This window comes from Nannobrachium achirus (genome assembly GCF_963921795.1).
Source record: "Nannobrachium achirus genome assembly, chromosome: 23".
Taxonomy (NCBI): Eukaryota; Metazoa; Chordata; class Actinopteri; order Myctophiformes; family Myctophidae; genus Nannobrachium; species Nannobrachium achirus.
In genome coordinates, this window is record NC_137830.1 from 3732462 (window position 1) to 3756115 (window position 23654).

Here is a 23654-nt window from a genome sequence, read left to right on the forward strand (position 1 = left end):
CCTGACAGACCGAGGCCTGCCTTATGCACTAAGGGCAGACACGGGTCCGCCTTATAATACTACAGTAGTATAAGGGAAACACTCAGGGTCCCCCCCCAGGTATCCTAGAGACAGTAGCATGCTGTCCCAGGAAGGGGAGAGAGCCGCCCCACTACATAGTAGGCGGGGCAGCAGCACCCAGAACCGTATGCGCCATGGCAGAAGGCGCAACGTCCAGGTGATAGTAGGTCGCAAAGGTGGACGGCGAAGACCAATTCGCCGCCGCACAAATCTCCTCAATGGAGACACCTTTGGACAAAGCCCAAGAGGTCGACACACCCCTAGTACTGTGGGCCTTAAGTGCCTCTGGCACTTCAGACCCAGCACGGGTGTAAGCCAACCTAATGGCATCCACAATCCATCTCGACAGAGTGGGTTTGGACACCGCCTTTCGCTGACGGGCATTCATGACCACGAAAAGCTGAGAAGTAGACCTGCTGTCCACCGTCCTGTCACAGTAGGCCTTCAGGGCCCTAACCGGACAAAGACAATGAAGACGCCTATCCTCCTCCGATGCAAACGGAGGAGGATGGAAAGCCGTCAAAACCACAGGTTCCTTCGGGATCACTCGGTTCTTAGGAATAAAACTCAAATGAGGTTTAAGAAGAACCTTGGAGTCATTATTGAGAAACCTCATACAATCAGGGCTCACAGAGAGCGCATGAAGGTCGCTCACACGCTTAGCCGTAGACAAGGCAAGCAAAAGAGCTGTCTTGAAACTTAAATGTTTCAAAGAGGTCCTCCCAAGCGGTTCAAAGGGTGCCTTGCAAAGGCCCTCAAGAACCACTTGTAGATCCCAAGCAGGAAACAAGGCTCTGGTCACAGGTCTCAAATGGTCAACACCATGCATGAACTGGACCACCTCAGGGATTTTAGAAAGGCCTTTACCTGCCACCCCCAGGTGGCAGGCATCAATAGCCGCTAAATAACCCCTCAGTGTAGAGAACGCCAGACCAAGGTCCAGGCGATCCTGCAGGAAATCTAACACCCTCTGGGCCGGAGCTAAGTGAGCCACCACAGGTGGCTCCTGTAGCTCACACCAGTCCAAAAAGGCATTCCATCTTCCATCGTACACAGCCCTAGTGGAGGGGGCTCTAGCACTCTGAATAGTGGCTACAACCATTGGTGAGAAGCCTGCTGCTAACAGGTTCTCCCTCTCACGGGCCAAACCCACAGGTCTAGGCCCCGTGGGTCTGGATGGAAGATCTCGTCCCCTGCCTGGCGCAGCAGATCCCTGTGCAAGGGGAGCCGCCAAGGGGGTCGAGAGAGCAGTGGGGTGATCAGAGACCTCCACACTCCCCTGGACGGTGTTACTAGAAGAACCTCCCGGTTGGAACATCTGATCCTCTCCAGAGTGGGAAGGATCAGTTCCAGGGGCGGGAACGCGTAGAGAAGGCCTTCTGGCCACTCGTAAGCAAACGCGTCCGTCCCCAGTGGAGAAGGTCCCCTCACTGAGAAGTAAAGGGGACACTTCGCGTTCTCCTGAGAGGCAAAGAGATCTACTCCAGGTTGACCGAACCTGGAGAAAATCTGCCTCACCACCGCAGGGTGGAGAGACCAATCCTCGTAACGAGGCTCCCCCCTGGACAACAGATCGGCGCCGCCGTTCTGAAGGCCCGGGACATGGGAGGCTCTGATGGACCTCAGACGAGGCAAGCACCAGAGGGTCATCTCGCGCGCCAGCTGATCCAGCGTGCGCGAGCAGAGGCCACCCTGTTTGTTGAGATAATACAGGGCCGCCGTGTTGTCCGTCCTGACCAGAACATGACAACCCCGAAGAAATGGTTCGAAATGCTTGAGCGCCAAGTAGATCGCCATTAATTAACTCCAGATAATTGATGTGGTACTCCAACATGGCCGGGGTCCAGAGACCCCTGGCTGAACGCCCCTCGTGGGTGGCGCCCCACCCCGAGCGGCTGGCGTCCGTGGTGATCACCTTGCGTGATATCACCTCGCCCATGGAGACCCCACTCGTCAACAACGCCTGGTCCCTCCATGGGACCAGAGCGTCCATGCAGACCTGGCTGACCGTCACCTTCCTGTACCCTTGCAGGGAAGGAATCCTGAGCGCCAGTGTCCACCGCTGGAAAGGTCTCATGTGAAACCTGCCCAGACGCAGAAGTTGCACCGCTGATGCCATCAGCCCAGCTAACTTCATGCACTCCTTGTACCTGACCACCTGGTTCAGTCGGAAGGAGCTCAGACAAGTCAGAAACCTGTCCACCCTCTCCGGTGAGAGGCGGGCGGACATTGTGGCCGAGTCCAGAGATATCCCTATAAAGGAAATCTGCTGGGAGGGTGACAACATGCTTTTGCCAAAATTGACGTTGAAACCCAAGGCCTTCAGGTGTGACAACACCAGATCGGTATGGCGCGCCGCTCCTGAGCAGGAGGCGGCGGAAATCATCCAATCGTCTATGTAGTTCGCGAGCCTGACTCCCTGATGCCTCAGTGGAGCAATGGCTGCCTCGGTCACTTTCACGAAAACCCGAGGGCTCAGGGAAAGACCGAAGGGGAGGACCGTGTACTCGTACAGGCGCCCCTCGAAGGCGAACCGCAGGAACTTCCTGTGTGGGGGATAAATGAGGATGTGCTGATAAGCGTCCTTCAGATCCACTGAACAGTGGAAATCCCCCTGTCTCACTGATCTCATCAGGGACTCTGACGTCAGCATCCTGAATTTGAACTTTTTCAAGTGCTTGTTCAGAGCACGTAAGTCCATTATAGGACGCAGCCCCCCCCCCCTTTTTTCTGTACCAGAAAATAACGGCTCCAGAAGCCTAAACGCTCTGGTCGCGGGATAACTCCACTATAGCGCCCTTGCGCAATAGTGAGCTTATCTCCTCCCTCAAGGCATCCGCTTTCAAGCCGCGGGCTCGAGTGTAAATAACCTTGCTGGAGAGGGAGGGTATTTCCGCAAACTGTAGTCTGTAGCCCCGTGTCACTGTCCGAAACACCCAGTGATTCGGATTGCAACGCTTCCATTGCTCTGCACACTGTGCTAACGTGTTGCTGAGCAACGGAGAAGCCTTGGGGTTGTACCGCCTGAGCGGGACTACTGGGCCGTGAGGGAGAGGATGGACGGGACCGAGAGGTTCCGTATCCGGGCACGTTTCCGTATCCGCTAGACGCCGGGCCGGAAGGCGCGGAGACACCGGAGGAAAGAGCGTTTCCGTTTCCGGTACGCTTATTTCCGTATCCGGTGGGAGACGGACACGTGACCTCCGAGAAGCCTCGCTTGTTAATAATACAGGCGGCACATAACGTGGAGCCCGGGGGACAGGGTTTATCGCATAAGTAACATAATCCCCGGCTCGGGGAATTGTATTTACGTTTATAACCTGTTCTAAGGCCTTTATGTGCTTCCTTACGGGAAGACGAGGCCGACCCTGGGTGTTGAAAAGTGCTGGCTTCTTCCCTGACGTTAAGACCAAACTCCTGTCCTGAGCTAGAGTCGGCATAGCAGTGCCGCTCAGTGGAGACAGAGGGGTATTGCACACTAGTGAAACCATACCATTGTGAATAGGAATTAGCTTGTCTGGGAACATTTTGCAATGAGAAATATTCTGCTTGTACCCTGTCTGCGTGACTGGAGAAAGCGATTTTTTCTGAGTGGAAAGAAATTCCAGCCTGGACTTCTCTACACTGGCTAAATTCATGCAAAATGGGGTCGTCTGTACTAGAGCAGGTGGGTTTGAAAGAAACAGGCATTGTTTTATCAACACACTTTTTAATACAGGCACTGGAGGAGAGCACAGAGGAGGAGACAATAACATTGTTTTCTTGGCATGAGAAAAATTGTTTATACTGTTCACTCGTTTGCGCTTGAGAGGGGGGGTCCCCTGAATGATCAGGGGGACCCCGCCAGAGTCCAGTGTCACTTACGCGGCGGCTTCCCACGGGCCTTGTGGGAGCTGGCCGGTATCCCGTGCCTGGGAGGGTGGCGGGATTGAGAGCGGGTCGGAGCCTCCGCTGCAGTGCGAGGGGGTCCCGCGGAGGAGGAGGAGGGGGTCCTAGGGGGATTGTTGGATTTCCCCTGCTTGGAGGAAGAGCGCCCCCTGTCGGCCTGACCAGGGGCCTTGCTTCGTCCCTGCCTCTTCTCCTTTCTGGGTGCCTGGGGGTCCGTCGTGGCCTCCAGGAGTTTCAGAGTGATCTTCTTATCCGCCACCTCCTGGCGGAGAAGATCCAGTCCACCGCCCATGAGGGAGGTAGGGTGGCTGGGGAGGTCTTGCAGGACCTTCTCGGTCTCCCCTTCGGAACTGCCAGGACATTTCACCTTCTCAAGCCACCTGGCACGTTCCGCCTGGATGCAGTAATCCATACCGTGTCCAAGCCACTCGATGGCGTGGACATTCAGGTCCATCAGCATGCGCAGCGACTTGTCGATCTCCTCCGCCGTATCGGTAGGCACCTCCCGCAACCCGCTAAGGAGGCGCCTGGTGGAGGAGAGCAGCAGCTGGGTGGCATTCATCGTCCTGGCAGCCAGCGCGGAGGCTCTGTAAGAGTTCCTGACCCTGGACGACTGCTTGTCGTCGTAGGCGATGGCAAAACCAGGAGGCTTCTTCCCCACGGACAAGATGAAGGGACTGCGGCCTCCAGGACCGGTCCGCTCATGAGCTGGCTTGAGGCTCCCGATAAGGGACTGAGCCATCAGTTTGTCCATGGGAGGGCACAAGGGGATTCCCGCCTTCTCTGCGCAGCAGTCGACCAAGAAGGGGAGCTTGGGGGGGTCCTTGTGCGAAGTCCAGGTCGAATGCAAGGCCTCTGCAAAGCCTGGGACCAGTGGGAGCTTATCCATGCGTGGCGGGGGGGAAGGTTCCAAATCCTGGCCTAGGATGGGAACCCTAGCCCGTGGTCCGAGTGGCGCGTCTCCGAGCGGCAGCTCCAGGCCGCAACGGATGGTAGCACGTTCCAGCACCGAGAGCTCGTCCATGGGGATAGAGTCTGGGTCTTGTGCCGCTGCCCCTCTCGCCCCAGCTGGCATGGAAGGGGGGAGAGAGGCAGAAGGGGCTGGGAGGACGCGGCGGAGGTAGGAACCTCGGCGTGAGGAACCGACCCGGCCGCGCCTCCGCCCTGACCGGAGGGAAGCGTGGACTCGTCTTCTTCCGAGTACTCACCCTCCGAGTCCACCTCGGACATGTCGTAGTCCTCTGGCTCCGGTTCGTCACCGTCGCTAGCATGCCAGGAGACGGGGCTAGGTGGCCGCATGGCCCGGAGCTGGGGGACGGAGGAGGGGAATGTCACCGACGACTAGCGGGTGGAATTCCTTAAAAGGGACGGCCAAAGTTGCAGCTGGCGGTGGAGCAACGTGGGCGGTCTTGCATGTTCTCTTCTTGGGCACGGCACCAGTCGAGCCAGTCGGAGAAACAGCAGGGGTAGCAGCAGTAGCAGGCCCGCTAGCATCGGGGCTACCGAAGCTAGCTGAGGGCGAGGCCGCTGGAGGCCTAACCACGTGGCGAGAAGCAGCGCTGTGGCGTACAGCGCTGTCCGGCACACGAGGAGAGGTGTCTGGGAGGGTTCAGGCGGAGACCGTGGTGTGAAGGCCGTAGCCTGCGGCAGCGATCTCACAGCGGGCCTCGAGGGCTGGAACGTCGTACTGGAGGCATTCAGCACAGTTCACACCCGTGGCCGGGGCCGGAGGGGACAGAGAGGCCAAGGCGTGTCCTACCCCCATGCAGACAATGCAGAACGGGTGGGTGTCTTCGTTGGCGATGAGTCCTTTGCAGCTGGGAAGGCCGCACTTCTTAGGGACCCTGGCTAGCAGGCTGCTAACCGTGGGCCGACGAGCCGCCATCGTGAAGCTAACCGAAGCTAGGCGAAGCTAAACTAGGGCAGGGAAACACGTGGCAGAGCGTACAGAGAAGAAGGTAAAGACTCAAAGACAAAAGAAGAGAAAACCACGAACTGTAGAGAGAAGATAGAAGAGAAACGTACAGGAGGGATTCTATAAAGGCCAGTGGCCGACTTCCTAGCCGTCGCTATAGGCTATACTTTACAGAATTTAATTACTATATGGCTGAGTTCGCGACACTCTAGTTGCAGTGGCAGAGGTGCGGAAAGAGGAAGTCATGATAGCCCACAGGGCTTATATACACTCGGGGGCGGTGCCCTCGTTTTGTGATTGACAGCCCTTCCGACAAATGACATTTCTCGTACGGGAGGATATGAGTTTTACTCTGTTGCACCGCCAGATGGCGCTGATATCCCATAGGGGGACCTTGTCTGGAGGTATGATAATAAACAAGTACATTTAAGTACAATTTTTAGTTGAGTATTTCAAAATGTCAGTACTTTTACTCCTACTCCACTGACCACATCTCAGAGACAAATATCGTACTTTTACTCCACTACAATTATTTTAAAACTTTAGTTACAAGATTTACATTATTATTATTGCAAAACATATCCTACATTATACCCACTTCAAATGAGCAGATCTACAATCTCAACAATGCGCCGTATTGTGAAGCTTGCCCTTGTTGGTGGTGACGTCACCAAGTATGCTGGTCCCTCATTGGCTGTTGATGGTGACATCACCATTCATGTGACATCATAGGCTATCTTACTATAAAACGGGAAAAGCGAGCGCAGACCTCTGGTTGTAATAGATTGCATATGAACACCAATTAAGCTTTAATGTAATGTGAAATAACCCAGAAAGACGACAGGAGAAGAGAGTAAGGGACTCAAAGAATCTACTTTGATCGCTGGCTGTGTGAACATGTTACGCTGGGCAGAGCCTCTGCGAGGAGCAGGGCGGGACATAGAGTCCCAGGCAGCCGTGGCGGTTGGGCGGGACAAGCTCTACTCCTTCGGAGGGAGGGAGTGCTTGACTGACTACCGTATTGATGAAAAGGAAGACGGAAGTGATGAAAGTCTGACCCCGGATCAGATGGACGTTCACATCTTCAACATGGTGTCTTTGTGCTGGACCAAGTTGCCCGCGGTGATGACTGAAACAGGACAACGGCCCGCTGAGGTTCCCTCAGAACACATCCAGCACACCGCTGTGCTCATAGAAGATACCGTTTACATCTGTGGGGGGATCCCGTCATGTGGCGACCGGGAGCCCCGCACTGAGCTGTATGGATTCAACATCGACACCCACAGATGGTCCAGGCCTAAGGTTCGTGGGACCCTCCCACCGTGTTTGAATAACCATTCAGCCTGTGCGGTGGGGAAGGTCATGTATGTCTACGGAGCCTGGTATGTGGACGATGATGATTATGACGCTGACATGTACAAGTTGGACACCAGCACCATGGCCTGGTGTTCAATCACCACCGGCGGCCCTAAACCGCCTGTTTCGATATTTCAATCTGCCACCGCCATCGGGACAAAGATTTTCTTATTTGGGGGAGTATCACCAGATAGTAATTGTCATCAACACCACAACCTCAGAGTGTTTGACACAGAGACCAACAGCTGGCAGAGCAGCAGGCCTTCTGCACAGCCTCTTCCAGAAGGACGGCAGTATCACACAGCTTTCACCTACGATGGTGAGCTGTACATATTTGCTGGCCAAGTAATGGATCCAGGGTTCCGCTACTTGAATGACATGTGGACATTCAATCCAGAGACCTTCTGCTGGAAGAAGGTTGAGCCCAAGGGGAAACAGCCGTGGAGATGTGGGATGGGCTGCTGCGTGGTGGGGGATCGCACGGTGCTCTTTGGAGGAGTAGAGGTAGATGGGGTAGACCACGGCAGGCCATGTGATGACATGCTTATCTTAGAAATGAGTCCTTGTCTCAAAACGTTATGCAAGATAGCAGTCGTCCAGTACGACCTGGAGCAGGCAGAACTCCCTCATGACATCAGGTGGGAACTGGCGGCCATGACTAGGGATGGATCTCGTTAATTAATCTTTTATTGATAACGAGCACTCTATTGATCCTGCTTATTGAGCCAGTCTTGTGTGGCCTATGATGTCAGATGTCAATTTGCAAGTGTCTTGGCCATATATGGAGCATGAGATGTGACAATGTACATGAGCTGCAAGTATTCATACTAGTGACCTACTGTACGGTCGCAACAATACCAAAACAAGTACAGTATATATATATATATATATATATATATATATATATATATATATATATAATTTATATACATTTGATTTTGCGGCATAAAGGGTGTGGCTTCCAATTGGGTCCGGCAGCGGCTCAGGAGGTAGAGCGGCCGCTTGGAGAACCGACAGGTTCCCAGTTCGATCCCGGGCTCCCCCAGAGTTGGTGTCGAAGGGTCCTCGAGCAAGACTCTGGACGCCAACTTGCACAATCATTGAAGCGCTAATCATTGAATGCACCATTTACCATGTGGATCTGGGACTTCATGGGCCCATCCTGTGACATCATATTAATTGACCTCAGTCATGTACAGACCCCATACACCCCCCTTCCCCCAATTTGGAGCGGTGCTAACTGTTCCTATGTCTGGCTTCCTGATGCTGGCGGCCGAGTTGCATCATGGGAAATTACGTTTTTTTCACTCAAAAGCCACTGCCGCGGCACCTGGTAACACGTCTCTGGAAGAGATATAGCCTAGCACAGCTAAACCATCCACCCATGTTAAAACAAGGAGGGGATGGTCTGGTGTCGTGTGCTAGCTCTTCACATTTGTGTCTCCAGATTCGTGAGGAGCTCCTGATTGGCTAGTTACAAAGTAAGGCCGACTTACTTTGTCTCTCAGGCAGCATGTCTCGTGTGAGCACATCTCATTCTCCATGCAGCGACAGAGCAGACAGCAACATTCTTTACTGCTACAAATGGGGCTGCATTCCTGAGGTTTCTGTCTTTGTCAACTGCTGTGTTTAGCTGATAGTGTGGGTACTGTAGACCAGGGGTTCCCAAACGTTTTTTTTTGTCTCAGGGCACCCCATATATATTGTTTTAATCCGAGGCACCCTACATTATAATTTTCACTCCCTGCACCTTATATTCATAGCATATCGTCATTGTCGGGTGGAAACCTTGTATGTCCAAAACGGTTCATTTCGTATTTATCATCTATAAAATGTACTAAACTAGTGAAAACAGCAGATTGGCTGTTACACTAGTTTTGTGCGACAGAGGTTTCTGCCTGACAGTGACAATATTTTAGTGATTATGTTGTGAGGAAAACGTTGAGATAATAGACATTTTGGTTAGAACTGACTGAAAATAACTTTGTACTTCATGTTTAAAATGATACTAAATATTTTTGCAAGTGTCCAAATAAATATCTAAATGTCCAAATATTATCAAATGACCCCTGGACTGCCACTGTGGCACCCAAGGGTGCCCTGTCACCCCCTGCTGTAGACAGTGTCAGTGACTCCTCCCTCTCCAGCTCCCTTCCACCCCTGGTGTTCTGAATGGGAGAGGCTCCAGACTACTATAGTGCAGTTTATTAGCTGCATTAGTATATAGTCGGGCCAAGCCAGGCTAGAACAGATAATTAGATATGCACTGTACCGCCACCGGAAATGTTAATGAAATTAACTCACAAATTGCACAGCTCACTTCATACTGGCTGTGATTTTTCTGTTATACCAACATAATTTCAAAGACTCTCTCTCTCTCTCTCTCTCTCTCTCTCCATCACAGGTGTGAGCTGCCTCCCATGTCGCATCACATCAACAGCAGCCTCCCAAGACTGACCTGATCTGCAAGCCCTCTCCTCTCCTCTCCTATCCTACCATGCGTCTCCTAACCGCTCTCCTCCTCCTGCTACTCCTGCGGTCAGCGGAGCCTCGTCGCGGGGCCCGAGGTTCAGGGGCCAAAAACAAAAACAACAAGGGCCGCTCTCGAGGGGCGGACCCCGGCGGAGGGGGTGGTGTCGTGCGGGGCCGCGGCCGGCCCTCGGCGGTGCGGCGTCACGCGGGCGACTGTAAGGAGTACGTGGAGGCCGGGGAGAAATACCTGGACTGTCAGGACAAACAACTCAGCACCGTCATGGAGGACTGGCCCAATGACATACACCACCTGCTGCTAGCTAGGAATAACATACAGGTTAGTGTTTACACCACCTGCTGCTAGCTAGGAATAACATACAGGTTAGTGTTTACACCACCTGCTGCTAGCTAGGAATAACATACAGGTTAGTGTTTACACCACCTGCTGCTAGCTAGGAATAACATACAGGTTAGTGTTTACACCACCTGCTGCTAGCTAGGAAAAATAGACAGGTAAACATACACCACCTGTTAGCATGTTAGCACCAGGGGCATAGTTCCGCCGATTTAAAAAGATTCCAATACAGAACTAAAACTTCCGATGATTGGCCGCTAGTTGCGCTGTTAAAGCCCCCCCCCCCCCCCCCCCCCCCCCGGCCGATCGCAAAAAGAATTGTTCTCCATTCATTTTCCCCTTTCATTTTCTAACCTTAATTAACATTTTCATAAATACTTTATGGTTCCTATCGCTAGTTAAAAATTGCCTTTCAATCACCATGATATGCGTTTTGTGAAAAAAGGTCCCATTTATGTTAAAATTGATGATAAAGTTGCGGGGGGCGTGGCCAAATAAACTGATACCAGCCGGCTGTGTTCTTCTTCGTGTGCTTTATTTCGGGAGGCTCCGACCACATTCTCCCATGTATCCCTGCGGTTGCACGTGACCGTTGGCAGCCAATAGCCTCCTCTGGTCGCATTTCAATCTATGATGGCGACACCCATGCCAAGGACCCAAAATACTTAAATTGCGCTGCATAGAAACCAATGGCTTCGCACTGTCCATATATTTTACGGTCTATGGCACGTTAGCACTGTATATACACCACCTGCTACTAGCTAGAAATAATATACAGGTATGTATGTACAGCAGGGGTCTTCAACGTTTTCAGGCCAAGGACCCCTTAACAGAGAGAGAGAGAGATGAAGCAGGGACCCCCTCTACGTATTGTTTGACACTTAACCACTTAGAATCATAAGTTAGTAACTTGACCTTTCACTCTGTACTTGGTCTGCTCTTTTTAACCTCCTCTTTGCCAAAAATAGCAGATCTACAAGCTCTTTTTTGCTAAAGTTCTCCTCAGAATAGGGATGCGAGGCTTCAATTGTTCATTTAAAATAATTATACTTTCACAGAGATAGGATTTTGGCGGCCCCCCTGTAATAACTCTGAGGACCCCCTATAGGGGTCCCTGACCCCCTGTTGAAGACCCCTCATTTACACCACCTGCTGCTAGCTAGGAATAGCATACAGGTATGTACTGTACACCAGCGCTTCTCAACTTTTTCAGGCCGCGAACCCCAAAATAATCGTTTCCATTTTCCATTTTCCATGGAAATGGTGTACGCACACAGTAAAACAAACAAAGCAAAAAAAACTAAACAATGTCTGACATTGTTTAGTTCTTCTTTTATTTCCCTGAGCCCAGTGTTTTCTAAAGGTCTCAGTCGTTCAGAAATAGTGTTTGTTCATAAGCTGTCCAGCCGGCCGCGCCCAATGTTGTCTCACCAAACTTCCGGTGTGAGTTCGACACCCAACGTGACAAATCAGACAGCTGGAATCGCGGGGGAAAGAGAAAATGACTTTGTCGACCTTTCCTTCCATTTGTTCCTAGGAGAGAAACCGTCACAGCATTGGCTGGTCGTGGATATCAGCCACCTGCTACTGGCTAGCCAATGAAGTGAAACTAAGTGAGAACATACCGCCGTGCAAAGCCAAACTCCACTGAGTTCAGGAATTCCTAGTTTAAATCCTGTCCTCTCCTTCCAACTGCATTGTGGGCATAGAGTACAATAGTGTTCTTGTAGCGATGGGGATAATAACTTTAACTGAATATGAAATCCAATCCATGTGAACTTCCAAACACACCGTAGTAGCCAGTACAGTAGTTACAGTACAGTACCACTACAGTACAGTAGTTACAGTACCACTACAATACAGTAGTTACAGTACAGTTTACAGTTACAGTTTACAGTTTAGGCATTTAGCAGATGCTTTTAATCCAAAGTGACTTACAATAAGCAGATAATACATCACTATAATAAATAAATATGTAAGAACATCAACAACAATATAACAAATTCATATGAATATAAAAAAACAATTAAATCAGTAAAGAAAAAAAAACATTGAGTGTTTCAGTAGTGCTAAGGGTTTAGGTGGAGTCTGAAGAGGTGAGTCTTCAGTCCACGGCGAAAGCTAGCGAGTGAGTCCCTTGTTCTAAGTGCGACAGGGAGTTTATTCCACAGTTTGGGGGCCAGGAGGGCAAACTGTCTCGGACGAGTGGATTTTTGTCCTGGAGTTTTTTAGCGAGGGTTCTGTCAGCATCCCTGTGTTGGCTGGTCTAAGCGAACGGGTGGGGTTGTAGGGGTTGATCAGGTTTTGGAGGTATGGAGGAGCCATACCTTTGTACAAAGTTACAGTAGTACACACACCACCACCACTGTACAGTAGTTACAGTACAGTACCACTACAGTACAGTAGTGAAACATTCTTTGGTTGTTTAGTTTAGTAGACCGACTGGCCTGGGGTGGACTAATACAGTGGTTCTCAAACTTTTTTGGCTGCAGTGCCCCATACACTGATTTCTGAAGCCAAGTATACCCTCTTCCTCTGACTACAGCATTTTGCTTATCTAAAGCTCATCCAGTTCCAAAGCCATTATGTCAAAAATAAAATGGCATAATGGCAAATAAACATTGCTTTCTATTCAATAACAGTTGTACTAGTCCAGTTATTGATGCAATTTGGTTTCACAATTTACAGATGAGTAGGTTCACACAAAGACTGTCAATGTTTTATCATTGACCATAACAGTATAATACATATTTCCATTTCCCTGTAACCCCTGCAGTACCCCTGCGTACCCCTAGGGGTACCCGTACCCCCATTTGAGAAACACTGGACTAATAGACCTGTTTTGGTAATTATTATATTATTACATATTAAGGTCTCTCCACCAAACAGACTATACTGTACTTCCAACAGCTTCAAACTGCTTCACACTTCTAGTCTGTTGTAGTCGGCTGGCATTAGTTGGCAAACGTGGCATTTAAAAGTCGAGCAACAGAACATTGCGTTCAGATGACATCTCGATAACCTGCAGCGCTGGTTTGGTAGTGTTGCCAGGTCTGCTCATCATAAGCGACTTTGGTCTTGTTTTCCTGTAAAGTCTCTAGTCACATGTTGCTTTTGTCTGGGCTTGTTTCTGAAGTGTAGTTGCTTATTTGGCCTTGCTTTCAACATTATTCTAGAAAATAGCTAATATAATAGAGCTGGAATAGAATGGTGAAACTGGTCTCTTCTTTTGGCCTTGTTTTCATAGAACTGGTCGCTTGTTTCACCACAGAATCTGGCAACCGGAGAGCTGTTTTCTGTCACCAAAACAACACAGCACTATTAATAGGTTTGCTTTAGAGTTGATTGGTGACGGAATTGAGAGTTGAGATTAAGGTGCCGGCTACACAGAGCTGGATATTTCTGAAGTTAGACATTTGCTAGACATTTTTTTGTGCGGTTGGGACTTGCAGCCACACAAAGCTGGATATTTTGGGCGCGAAGCTGGATAATTTTGAAACCGGATAAATAAGTGGAGACATTGAAAAATGTCCGATTCACTGGATCTGTGTAGACATGGAACCCGGATATCTCTGAAGACTTTACTGTGTGTGTGCTTGTCCCCCTAGTGGAGCTCTGGGGACTCAGATTATTTTAGACCTAGATATCTTTGTCGTGTGGACCTAGATATCTTTCTATGTGGATATCTGAAAAACCGGGATATATGAAATATCCAGCTCTGTCTGGCCTAGGCCTAAGAATATGGTATTTAGTTAAAATGTGCAACAGGAACATATCTCTGGTTTGTTTAGGCTTGGTTCTGCAGCAGTAGCAAACTAAAGGTCCACTCGCCTCAATTCTACAGACTCCTTGCAAACGCCTGAGTAGGCCTATAGGTTCAGTTTTTCATCGACGGGTTCTGACAGCCCTATCGACGGCAAGTATCTCTTGCCAACAAGGCAAGTTCCTGATGGCTCCCTGTAGGCAGCAACAGGCACTTTTCGACGGCAAATCGTGACCAAATCTATGCGGTTAAAAACTGCCCTTATATAACAGGTATGTCCGATGAAGCAATCTGATTGGTTAAAATGGCCATCTACCCGTGATGATAACGAGGGGCTACGCTAGCAGTTTTCATGGGAAGGTCAGGGACAGCTGAATGTGGCATTGAATATCTTAATTACAATGATGAAATGGAGTTGACGTATTTTTAAAAAAATTTAAGGGTAACTGTTGTATGCACAGCCTCGAGTGTAATATTGTGATTATACAACAGTTGTATAATCGCAATAACCCTGGTTAACGGCACTTCAGCCTACGGAACTCAGCTAGCGCATCGTTCCTGCAGCAATGCTGCTGTGCAGATTATCACGATAATGCACAACCTCTTGTTTAATATCGCTTAATTATACGATGGGTATTTCCGACAAAGCAATCTGATTGGTTCAAATAGCTATCTACCCGTCATGATAACGAGCATTACGGCACTGGTCTAATCAACAAAACAACATTCAGGGGCAGCTAAACGTGCCATTGAATATCTTGATTACAACAAAATGAAGTTGACATATTTTATTTTATCTTAAGGGTAACTGTTAGGGGTGTAACAATACTTTTTAATAGCGATTCGATACATATCACGATACATGGTTGACGATATGATACATGGACGATATTGGTTCATTCATGGCGAAAATCGATATAGTAACTATTTAGCAAAGAAATTAAATCTGTGTGAAAGGTGTGGGTAGTGCAGGTTTTAAAGGGAAACATGTATTATTATGGATATAAATAAGTAAACACAGTGATTATCTGCCAAATACATGGACATTGTATATTGACAAACCTGCAACTTGACATGAACCCAGAGATTACACACATTTATCCATAGACCAGTGTAGTTGTATGGAAAAGAAAAGTAATTAAAGCCCTCATTTTCATTTTTTCTTCTTAAAAATGCTAAATACAATGCAGAAGTAGGTAGTATCGATACAATCGATTCTTTGCACTGCCGATTCGATACAATACAAACTCAAACGATACGATTCGATTTTAGCTGTTTTCATTTCGATATACTTCGTTTTTGTAAGTGAAAAACTATATTTCGATGCAGTTACTAGATGGTTACACCCCTAGTAACTGTTGTAAATCGGTAAGGCACAACCTCTCCTGTACTGCTGATTAATTATTACCCCCACACTGTGTGTTAGAGGAGGCCTCAGCAGCTGGAAGAGAGCAGCCTCCTCAGGATGCATTCCTGAGGAAATCTGACCCTGATCCAAAACGCTGAACAGGAAACGGTGCCCGACAGTGACCCTGCACCCCTCCTCATCAACAAGAGAACCATGCACGCACGCACGCACGCACGCACGCACGCACGCACGCACACACACACACACACACACACACACACACACACACACACACACACACACAAGGATTCATTGTGACTGCCACAAACATCATAAGTTCGAAGGAACTTTGCTCTTGAAAATCACCTTATTTACTTTTGGCCCATTTGGCTCAGGCTTCGTTCTATATCTATGGCAGTGTTTCTCAACCACTTTGCCTGGAGACCTTTGGTGTGCCCCTGAGAAGGGTAAAGTGTGCCCCTTGAAACTGCTTGAAAGCCAGTATTGTATTTATCATTTTAAAAATGATTTCAACTAGTGAAAACAGCTGATCTACAAGCACACAACGCCTCGCACCGCGAGGCGTTGTGTGCTTGTGTGCTTGTAGTTTTCACTACTGTTGTGTGACAGCCTAGTATGATGAAGCAGGGTGTTACTTAGCGAAGAAACGTACAAATTTGAAACTTGGAGATACAAGGTTTCTTCCCGACAGTGACGATATTTACACCCCCGTAGTATGTTGTGCCCATGGATTCTTGGGACATGAAAAGTGTGCCCATGCCGAAAAAAGGTTGAGAAACACTGATCTATGGAATCCCATGTCTGCCACTGAAGGCCTGCTTTAATGGAGGTCAGGGCATTAATTCCATATCACAGTGGCAGAGTGGTGGAATGCCAAGTTTCCCATGACATATTGATGACCCCCTGCTGATCAGACAGGAACTAGAAAGATGCAATTGGAAATTGCAAGTTTTATCTCTTATCAAAATGCAAGGAATCGATTCCAGGGCCGGATCTACACTATGGGCACTTTGGGCACGTGCCCAGGGGCCCTTGGCATCAGGGGGCCCTCTAATCCGAATGAAATACATTAAATGATGCCCCCAAGGCCTAGCCTGGCTCCAGCCAATAGACCCGCCCACTCTCTGAGTGGACTGCATCTCTTGGTCTGGATGTGTCATATGACGCGTCTCTTGATACGGTGTCTTGGTGAACCGAGTCCACCGACCAATGAATTCAAAGCAAAAGAGAGAGGGGGGGGGGGGGGGGGGGGTCTAACAGTAGGCTCGCAGCACTCAGAGAGTGGGAGGGTCGACGGAAGTGTAGTCTTCTTGTGATTGGGGATTTCAAATTTGAAATCCCCTCCCCTTTTCAATCAGATAGAATGGAGACACGTTCAGACTCAAGCCCCAGCGTCGAGTCGGAAATCAGGCTACCCAAGGCCCAATCCCCTGATTTTGAGTGTTTTATTGTTGAGAATGCTGCTGCTAGTGTGATTGTGTAGGCTATAGTACAATGTGCCACCAGCGCTCGGCTGCTCGCTGCCTACCTGCCTGGCAGCGCACAATGAGCGCTGCAGCAGCAGCATTTTGGGGGGAAGGATATGGCTTGTTTTGACCATGTAGTTAGTAGTAGTACTATAATAGTACATTGTTATTTATTCTGATTGTCAGTGGCCACACTGCCACTGTTTCTTAACTCAGACTGTTATTGTTTTAAGTGTGTTCACTGGCTGCTGATATCGTTAAGCTACTTTTTAAAATGCTGAAAACAGTTAGTCTGGAGCCCCGTAACGCGTACGTAGAGGGGGGCCCTTGGAGCTTCAGTGCCCAGGGGCCCTCAGAGGTGTTAATCCTGGCCTGGGTGGATTTGACATACGGCCCAAGTGCCACCAATGTGGGAGGAGTAGCGGAGCAAAATAAAGGTTATGGGGAAAGAAAGAAAGCTGGATGGTTGTTCCAAAATAATAACCACCAGCCTCTCTCTCTCCATGTGTCATAGAGACAACAGCAAGGGAGAAACTGCCACTCCTCTTGGGAGAACAGGAAGAGTGTGCAGTTTTAGCTACAAAATGTCACAAGAAAAGGGACAACCAGTAGGACACATGTACTGTATATTAGGGCATTCACCAAATATTCGAATATTCGAATATCAAAGTCACTATTCGACGTTGTTCACCGAAGTCGAATATTTGCTTATTATTATAATTTTGTTATTGTTTTCTCTTTAAAAAAAATATATATATATAGTTTATAAAGCTTGGCTAGATATTTGAACTGGGGACCCCCACCCTGACAAGCACTTGGAATTGTAGGTATTACATTTAATGTGACTCGGTTCCGCAGTTAAATATTGTGAAAATAGCAGATCTACATGCTCACAACGCCTCGCAACGCGAGGCGTTGTGAGCATGTAGATCGGCTATTTGCACAATGTTCGCCTCTTGCTTACTTAATATTTGACAGTTTGGCCAGTCGAATATTCGAATACTTTGAGGTCGAATAATTCGAATTCTAAAAATCATTATTCGTGAATGCCCTACTGTATATACCATGTTTTACTTTACCACACCATCTCCTTTATTGATGTAATTTCATTGATTTCATATTGTTATGTTGTTTGTTGGTAATGTCATATAATTGTAAACGTGCTTTGGCAACATTTTGTGAAATGTCATGCCAAAATGAAGCCTAGGCTATAACAATTTACAATGTAGGCATTTAGCAGACGCTTTTAATCCAAAGAGACTTACAATAGCAGGTAATACATCAATACAATAAGCAAGATAATATGTCAGTACATAGACAACAACATAACAATGCATATGAATATCAATCTAGAAAAACAACAACATAGGTAGGTTTCTAACCTAAAAATGCTATCTAGCTTCATGTGTGGTCAGGGAAGGGGAGTGTTACAGTAGTGCTATGGGTTTAGGTGGAATCTGAAGAGGTGTGAGTCTGTAGTTCTAATGGAAGCTAGGGAGTGAGTCTGTAGTTCTAGTGGAAGCTAGGGAGTGAGTCTGTAGTTCTAATGGAAGCTAGGGAGTGAGTCTGTAGTTCTAATGGAAGCCAGGGAGTGAGTCTGTAGTTCTAGTGGAAGCTAGGGAGTGAGTCTGTAGTTCTAATGGAAGCTAGGGAGTGAGTCTGTAGTTCTAATGGGAGCTAGGGAATGAGTCTGTAGTTCTAGGTGCGACAGGGAGTTTATTACAGTTTACAGTTTACAGTTTAGGCATTTAGCAGACGCTTTTAATCCAAAGCGACTTACAATAAGCAGATAATACATCAATATAATAAACAAGATAACATGTCAGAACACCAACAACAATATAACAAATGCATATGAATATCAATCTAAAAAAAACAATATAATCAGTGAAGAAAAAAGGATTCTAAAAAAAAACTAAAAACAAATGCTAACTAGCTTCATGTATGGTCATTGAGTGTTTCAGTAGTGCTAAGGGTTTAGGTGGAGTCTGAAAAGGTGAGTCTTCAGTCCACGGCGAAAGCTGGCGAGTGAGTCCGTTGTTCTAAGTGTGACAGGGAGTTTATTCCACAGCTTGGGGGCCAGGAGGGCAAACTGTCTCGGACGAGTGGATTTTTGTCCTGTTATTCCACAGTTTGGGGGCCAGGATGGCAAATTGTCAATTGAATTGAATTGAATTGAATTGAATTGAATTGAATTGAATTGAATTGAATTGACATGTTTTTCTGAAGGGTCTTCATGACCTCTGCAGTGGCGTCAGTTCAGCAAAAGCTAGGGTATGGCAAAGATGGGAGTCCTCATGGAAAAGAGGCATTACATTTTGTATAACACGGTTCTATTGTGAAAATAGCAGATCTACATGCTCACAACGCCTCGTGCTGCGAGGCGTTGTGAGCATGTAGATCGGCTATTTTCACAATGTCTGAGAATGGTTGTTCAAGTGCTGCTAAACTTGGCATGTTAGTAAATGTGCTTCAATTATCAATAATGAATTGCACCTGTGCAGCTGACCTGCTGAACCTGGGAATATACCATTTTGTCAAGATGGGGAGAATACAGTGTGGAGAATATAATTATAATACCTTGTTAAAGTGACCATTTTGTAAATGTTTGCATTGGTAGTTATTTCACTGTAATTTAACAACATAATAACCAGCACAGATAGACAAAGAGACATTCATGGATTTATATTTAAAAGTAACTTTTATTCTCCCCCCTGGACCCAGGGTATGGCAGCTGCATACCCCTGCCATACCCAATTGACGCCCCTGAACCTCTGTCTCCCTCCCCAGGTTCTCAGAGACAACATGTTCTCCAGGTTCTCCGCGCTGCGTTCTCTGGACCTCCAGCAGAACCAGATCTCCCTGGTGGAGGACGGGGCGTTCAGTGGTCTGAGCCGCCTGACCACCCTGCTGCTGCAGCACAACGCGCTGCGCAGCGCCTCCGAGGACACGCTGCTGCCGCTGCCCCGCCTGCAGTACCTCCGCGTCTACGACAACCCCTGGAGCTGTGGCTGTGGCCTGGACAGCCTGGTGCGCACCCTGCAGGTCAGTGTGGGCATGACACTCTATAGGTCGAAGGTTACCATGAAAAGCTCCACCGGCTGTCTGTCAGTCACATCACGTCGTGTCACACTTTTCGCCTGCTCATATCTCCTCCACGGTTGCCCCTATCCATGCCACACTTTGCACACACACCCCTTGGATGTCAAACCACAACCCCAACCCCCCATTTCTCACATGGCCCTCTTCTAGCGCCACCATGAGGCCGATTCTTCCAAAACACATTTTTGGACACTGCTACTACACAACTAAAATCACGCTAAGCAGTACACAGTATCTCTAAAGTCATGTCATCAAAATGGATCTGTCCCATTTCCAATATTCCCTCCTGATTGGCTACCATTGCCCTCTAAAGTTTGTGTATGCAACCTGACGGTTGCTTATCTCCCGATTTATTTTAAAAACTATTTAAAATTGTGAAAATAGCTATCTCCTTTCCAAGTGTAGGAGCAGCGGTTCTACTCTCTCTCGGGTGACTGAACTTCTCACCCATCTCTAATACCAGCCACCCGTCTGAGGAAACCCATTTCATGACACACACTATATTATACATATCATCGTTTGTCTGGTGGAAACCTTGTATGTCAAAAACCGTTAGTTTTGTATGTATCTTTTTTTTTTATGATTCAAAGTAGTGAAAATAGCCGTTCTACAAGCACACTGTGTGCTTGTAGATTTTCTGTTTTCACTAGTCCCGTGCGACAGTTTTTTCATGATGGAGCAGGGTTTTACTTTACGAAAGAACTTACACATTTGGAGATACGAGGTTTCTGCTTGACAGTGACGATATGGTGCAGAGACTGGACAGAGCACCCTGCAGGTCGGTGTGGGCATGACACTGTGTCTTGGGGGTTCCTTGATGATGGCGTCGTAATGATGGATTGTGAAAAGGGGAGGGGATGATATTATGATGTCATTCATTATTTCGGTGTATCTCAACCTTTTTGACTCCTCGGAGGCTTTCAGCTTTCAGGAAGTAATCAAAAATAAATAGGGAGGACATATTTGCATATTATAACCACACTGGGGGTCTGTTAGAGTAACGTTAACTCCATAGACACATACAAAACATATCATAACCACACCTGGGGGTCTGTTAGAGTAACGTTAACTCCATAGACACATACAAAACATTATAGCCACACCTGGGGGTCCGTTAGAGTAATGTTAACTCCATAGACACATACAAAACATAGTATAAACACACCTGGGCGTCTATTAGAGTAATGTTAACTCCATAGACACATACAAAACAGAAACAAACTAACAAAACTATGGTACCACCTTTTCAAGGGGAGATATAATGGTCAAGTTTCCTGGTTTTACAGTGTACTGTGTACACTGCGTGAAAAACATTGAATAAAGGTTTTTCCCTCATACTAGAATCTAGAAGTGGGGGCTGGCTGGCCAAGGGAATATATGCAAACGAGATGGTATCTGTAAGTTTGGGTATGCAGGATACGTATGAGGGAATTTACCCTAGGAAAACCTTCCTCTATTCAATGTTTTTCACGCAGTGGTAGGGACTGGACAGCGCACCCTGCAGGTCAGAGTGATGAGGGAAGAAGGACACACCTTTCACCTCCTCTCCTCCTCCTCCTCCCCCATGGCTGCAGGTTCCCAGTAATCGTAACCTGGCCAACTACGCCAAGTGCGCCGAGCCTGAGGAGCTGCGAGGACACAAGCTGAAGAAGCTGGACGCCGACGCGCTGTGCAGCGCCGGGGGCGACCAGCAGGGCGGCGGGAGTCCTGGGGGCGGGGGAGGAGGGGCAGGAGGAGGGGGGAAACCGCCCAAGCCGCCCCGCGGGAAGGGGAAGGGCGACGCCACCACCCTCTGCCACACCTACATCTTCCCCAGACCCCTGTTGGACTGCAGCAGCAAAGGTGAGAGACGCCTCGACATGACCTGTTGACTTGTTGGCTTGTTGGCTTGTTGACTTGTTGACTTGTTGACTTAACACTCATGGACGTGCATATATTATCCATGTTTCTGCATCGAGTTTGTACTGTATATTAGGGCATTAATGTAAAAGTCGACAAGTCGACTCAGTCGACTCCATTACACAACTCAACTCCCACCAGAGGAAGTCGAAAAAGTTGAAAAAAATAAAGAAAAAATAAACGTTCTATTGTGAAAATAGCCGATCTACATGCTCACAACGCCTTGCGTTGCGAGGCGTTGTGAGCATGTATGGATTGGCTATTTTCACAATTTCTGCCTCTAATATTTGACAATTTGGACAATGTTTAATTTGTCATTTTAGAGGTATTAAAACGTCCTTAAATTGTCACTTTAGAAATGTGCAGATACCCTCTATACACTTAAACTTAATGTTGGTTTGTTTACTGGTGAGTGAGAAAACAATGTTGCACATCAAGTTAATCATCTGGGGACCCCCCAAAATAATTGGGGGGTCGTCTTGTGATGTGATGACGTCATCAAACGATAAGGTCGACTTCAACTCAACATTTTATTGAGTCGAGTCGACTTGCACAAATCATAAGTCGTTAATGCCCTAGTGTATACCAGGGACGGATTAACGTATACATTTAATTTGAGTATAATTATCAATGACCACGCAGCCCAGTTCCCCCAAGGGCCCCTGAGAGTCAAGGGCCCCTGGCAACGGCCCCACCGGCCCAGTGGTTAATCCAGCCCTGCTGTATACAATGCAATGGGGAAACGGGAGTCACCAAAAGCAGGCTTTCGCAAGGCATCCTGGGAAATTGACAGCCTGCCATCTTATCTGGACTCTCCAGCACGTTGCTCTCTCTCTCTTTTAGTTGAGAGGCTTAGTTGGCTATGTTATGTTCTTGGCAGTGAATGCGTTAACACTGCTATATATTATTGTGTGTATTTTGTACAGTATGAAACATGCAGTCCATTACTGTCTCTTTGTACAACTCCACCACACCCTTTTGCATCACATCATCTCACCAAGCGTTGTCAGCCTCTTTCTCTCAAACCTCTATATTTTCTCCATCACGCTTTCCACTACACACTCTCTCTGCCTCCAGTGAGTGGGTCGGTGTCAGCTTTGCCACCGTTGGTGTGTGAATGTGTGAAGTGAGGACGCTGGCGTCGACTGTTCACCGCTTCACCTCCCAATGAATGAATGAATGGACCGTTGTAGAGAGCTTTGAGTTCACAACTTGCTTAGAAAAGCGCTGTAAAAATGCAATTAAGTTGAAGTGAGTCTATATAGCGCAGTGGTTCTCGATTTCAGGGACTCTCTAGGGTCCTTTGAGGAGGTCTAAATTGACCCTTACAAGTCTGTAACTCTGACAGTGTACAAATGGAACCAAATTGACCCTAATGGGTCCATATATTAACAAATAGCGTTCATATTCTGAGAACTGTAGCCAAACATAGCAGATCTACAAGCTCATAACGCCTCGCAGCATCGGCTATTTTCGGCAAAGAGGTTTGGTGTAGAGGGGAAAAAAAGAGCAGATTAAGTACAAGGTGTGAAAGGTCAGGCTTATTAAGTATTGACGTTCAAGTGGTTAAATATCTGAAAACACAAATTTAGATGAATCCAAAATACACTGATGATTGTGCTGTCAAACAATCAATGAAACTATGGAATCTACTCTCAACTAAGGGGTCATTGGCCTGAAAACGTTGAAGACCCCTGCTGTATAGAAATAAGTAGATAGGAGCTGAAGTGAATCTGGTGGAGAGTGAATTGAGCCTCGTAACGTTGCAGCGTCTCAATCTGGTTGTGTTTTGAGGTTGGGCTCAGAGCTGAGTCAGCACTGACTGGGTAGGGTGGGGTGGGGGGGCTGGCCCACCATGCCCATGTATCAGAGAGAGGGAGACACACACACACACACACACACACACACACACACACACACACACACACACACACACACACACACACACACACACACACACACACACACACACACACACACACACACACACACAAACCCCTTCCAAACCT

General features: G+C 47.9%; 1 protein-coding gene across 1 annotated transcript in view; it reads left to right on the top strand.

Annotated features, from left to right (window-relative positions):
- The window catches only part of lrrc17 (leucine rich repeat containing 17), a gene marked incomplete at its 3' end in the record, with an annotated part of 106524 nt that overhangs the window by 34562 nt on the left and 48308 nt on the right, over positions 1 to 23654 (top strand). Inside the window, exons 2-4 of the mRNA XM_080754545.1 lie at positions 9624 to 10028; positions 19435 to 19689; positions 21321 to 21588. Of these exons, the coding sequence (XP_080610671.1) occupies positions 9717 to 10028; positions 19435 to 19689; positions 21321 to 21588 (835 nt within the window). The 5' untranslated portion in view covers positions 9624 to 9716. The remainder of the gene's footprint in view (positions 1 to 9623; positions 10029 to 19434; positions 19690 to 21320; positions 21589 to 23654) is intronic.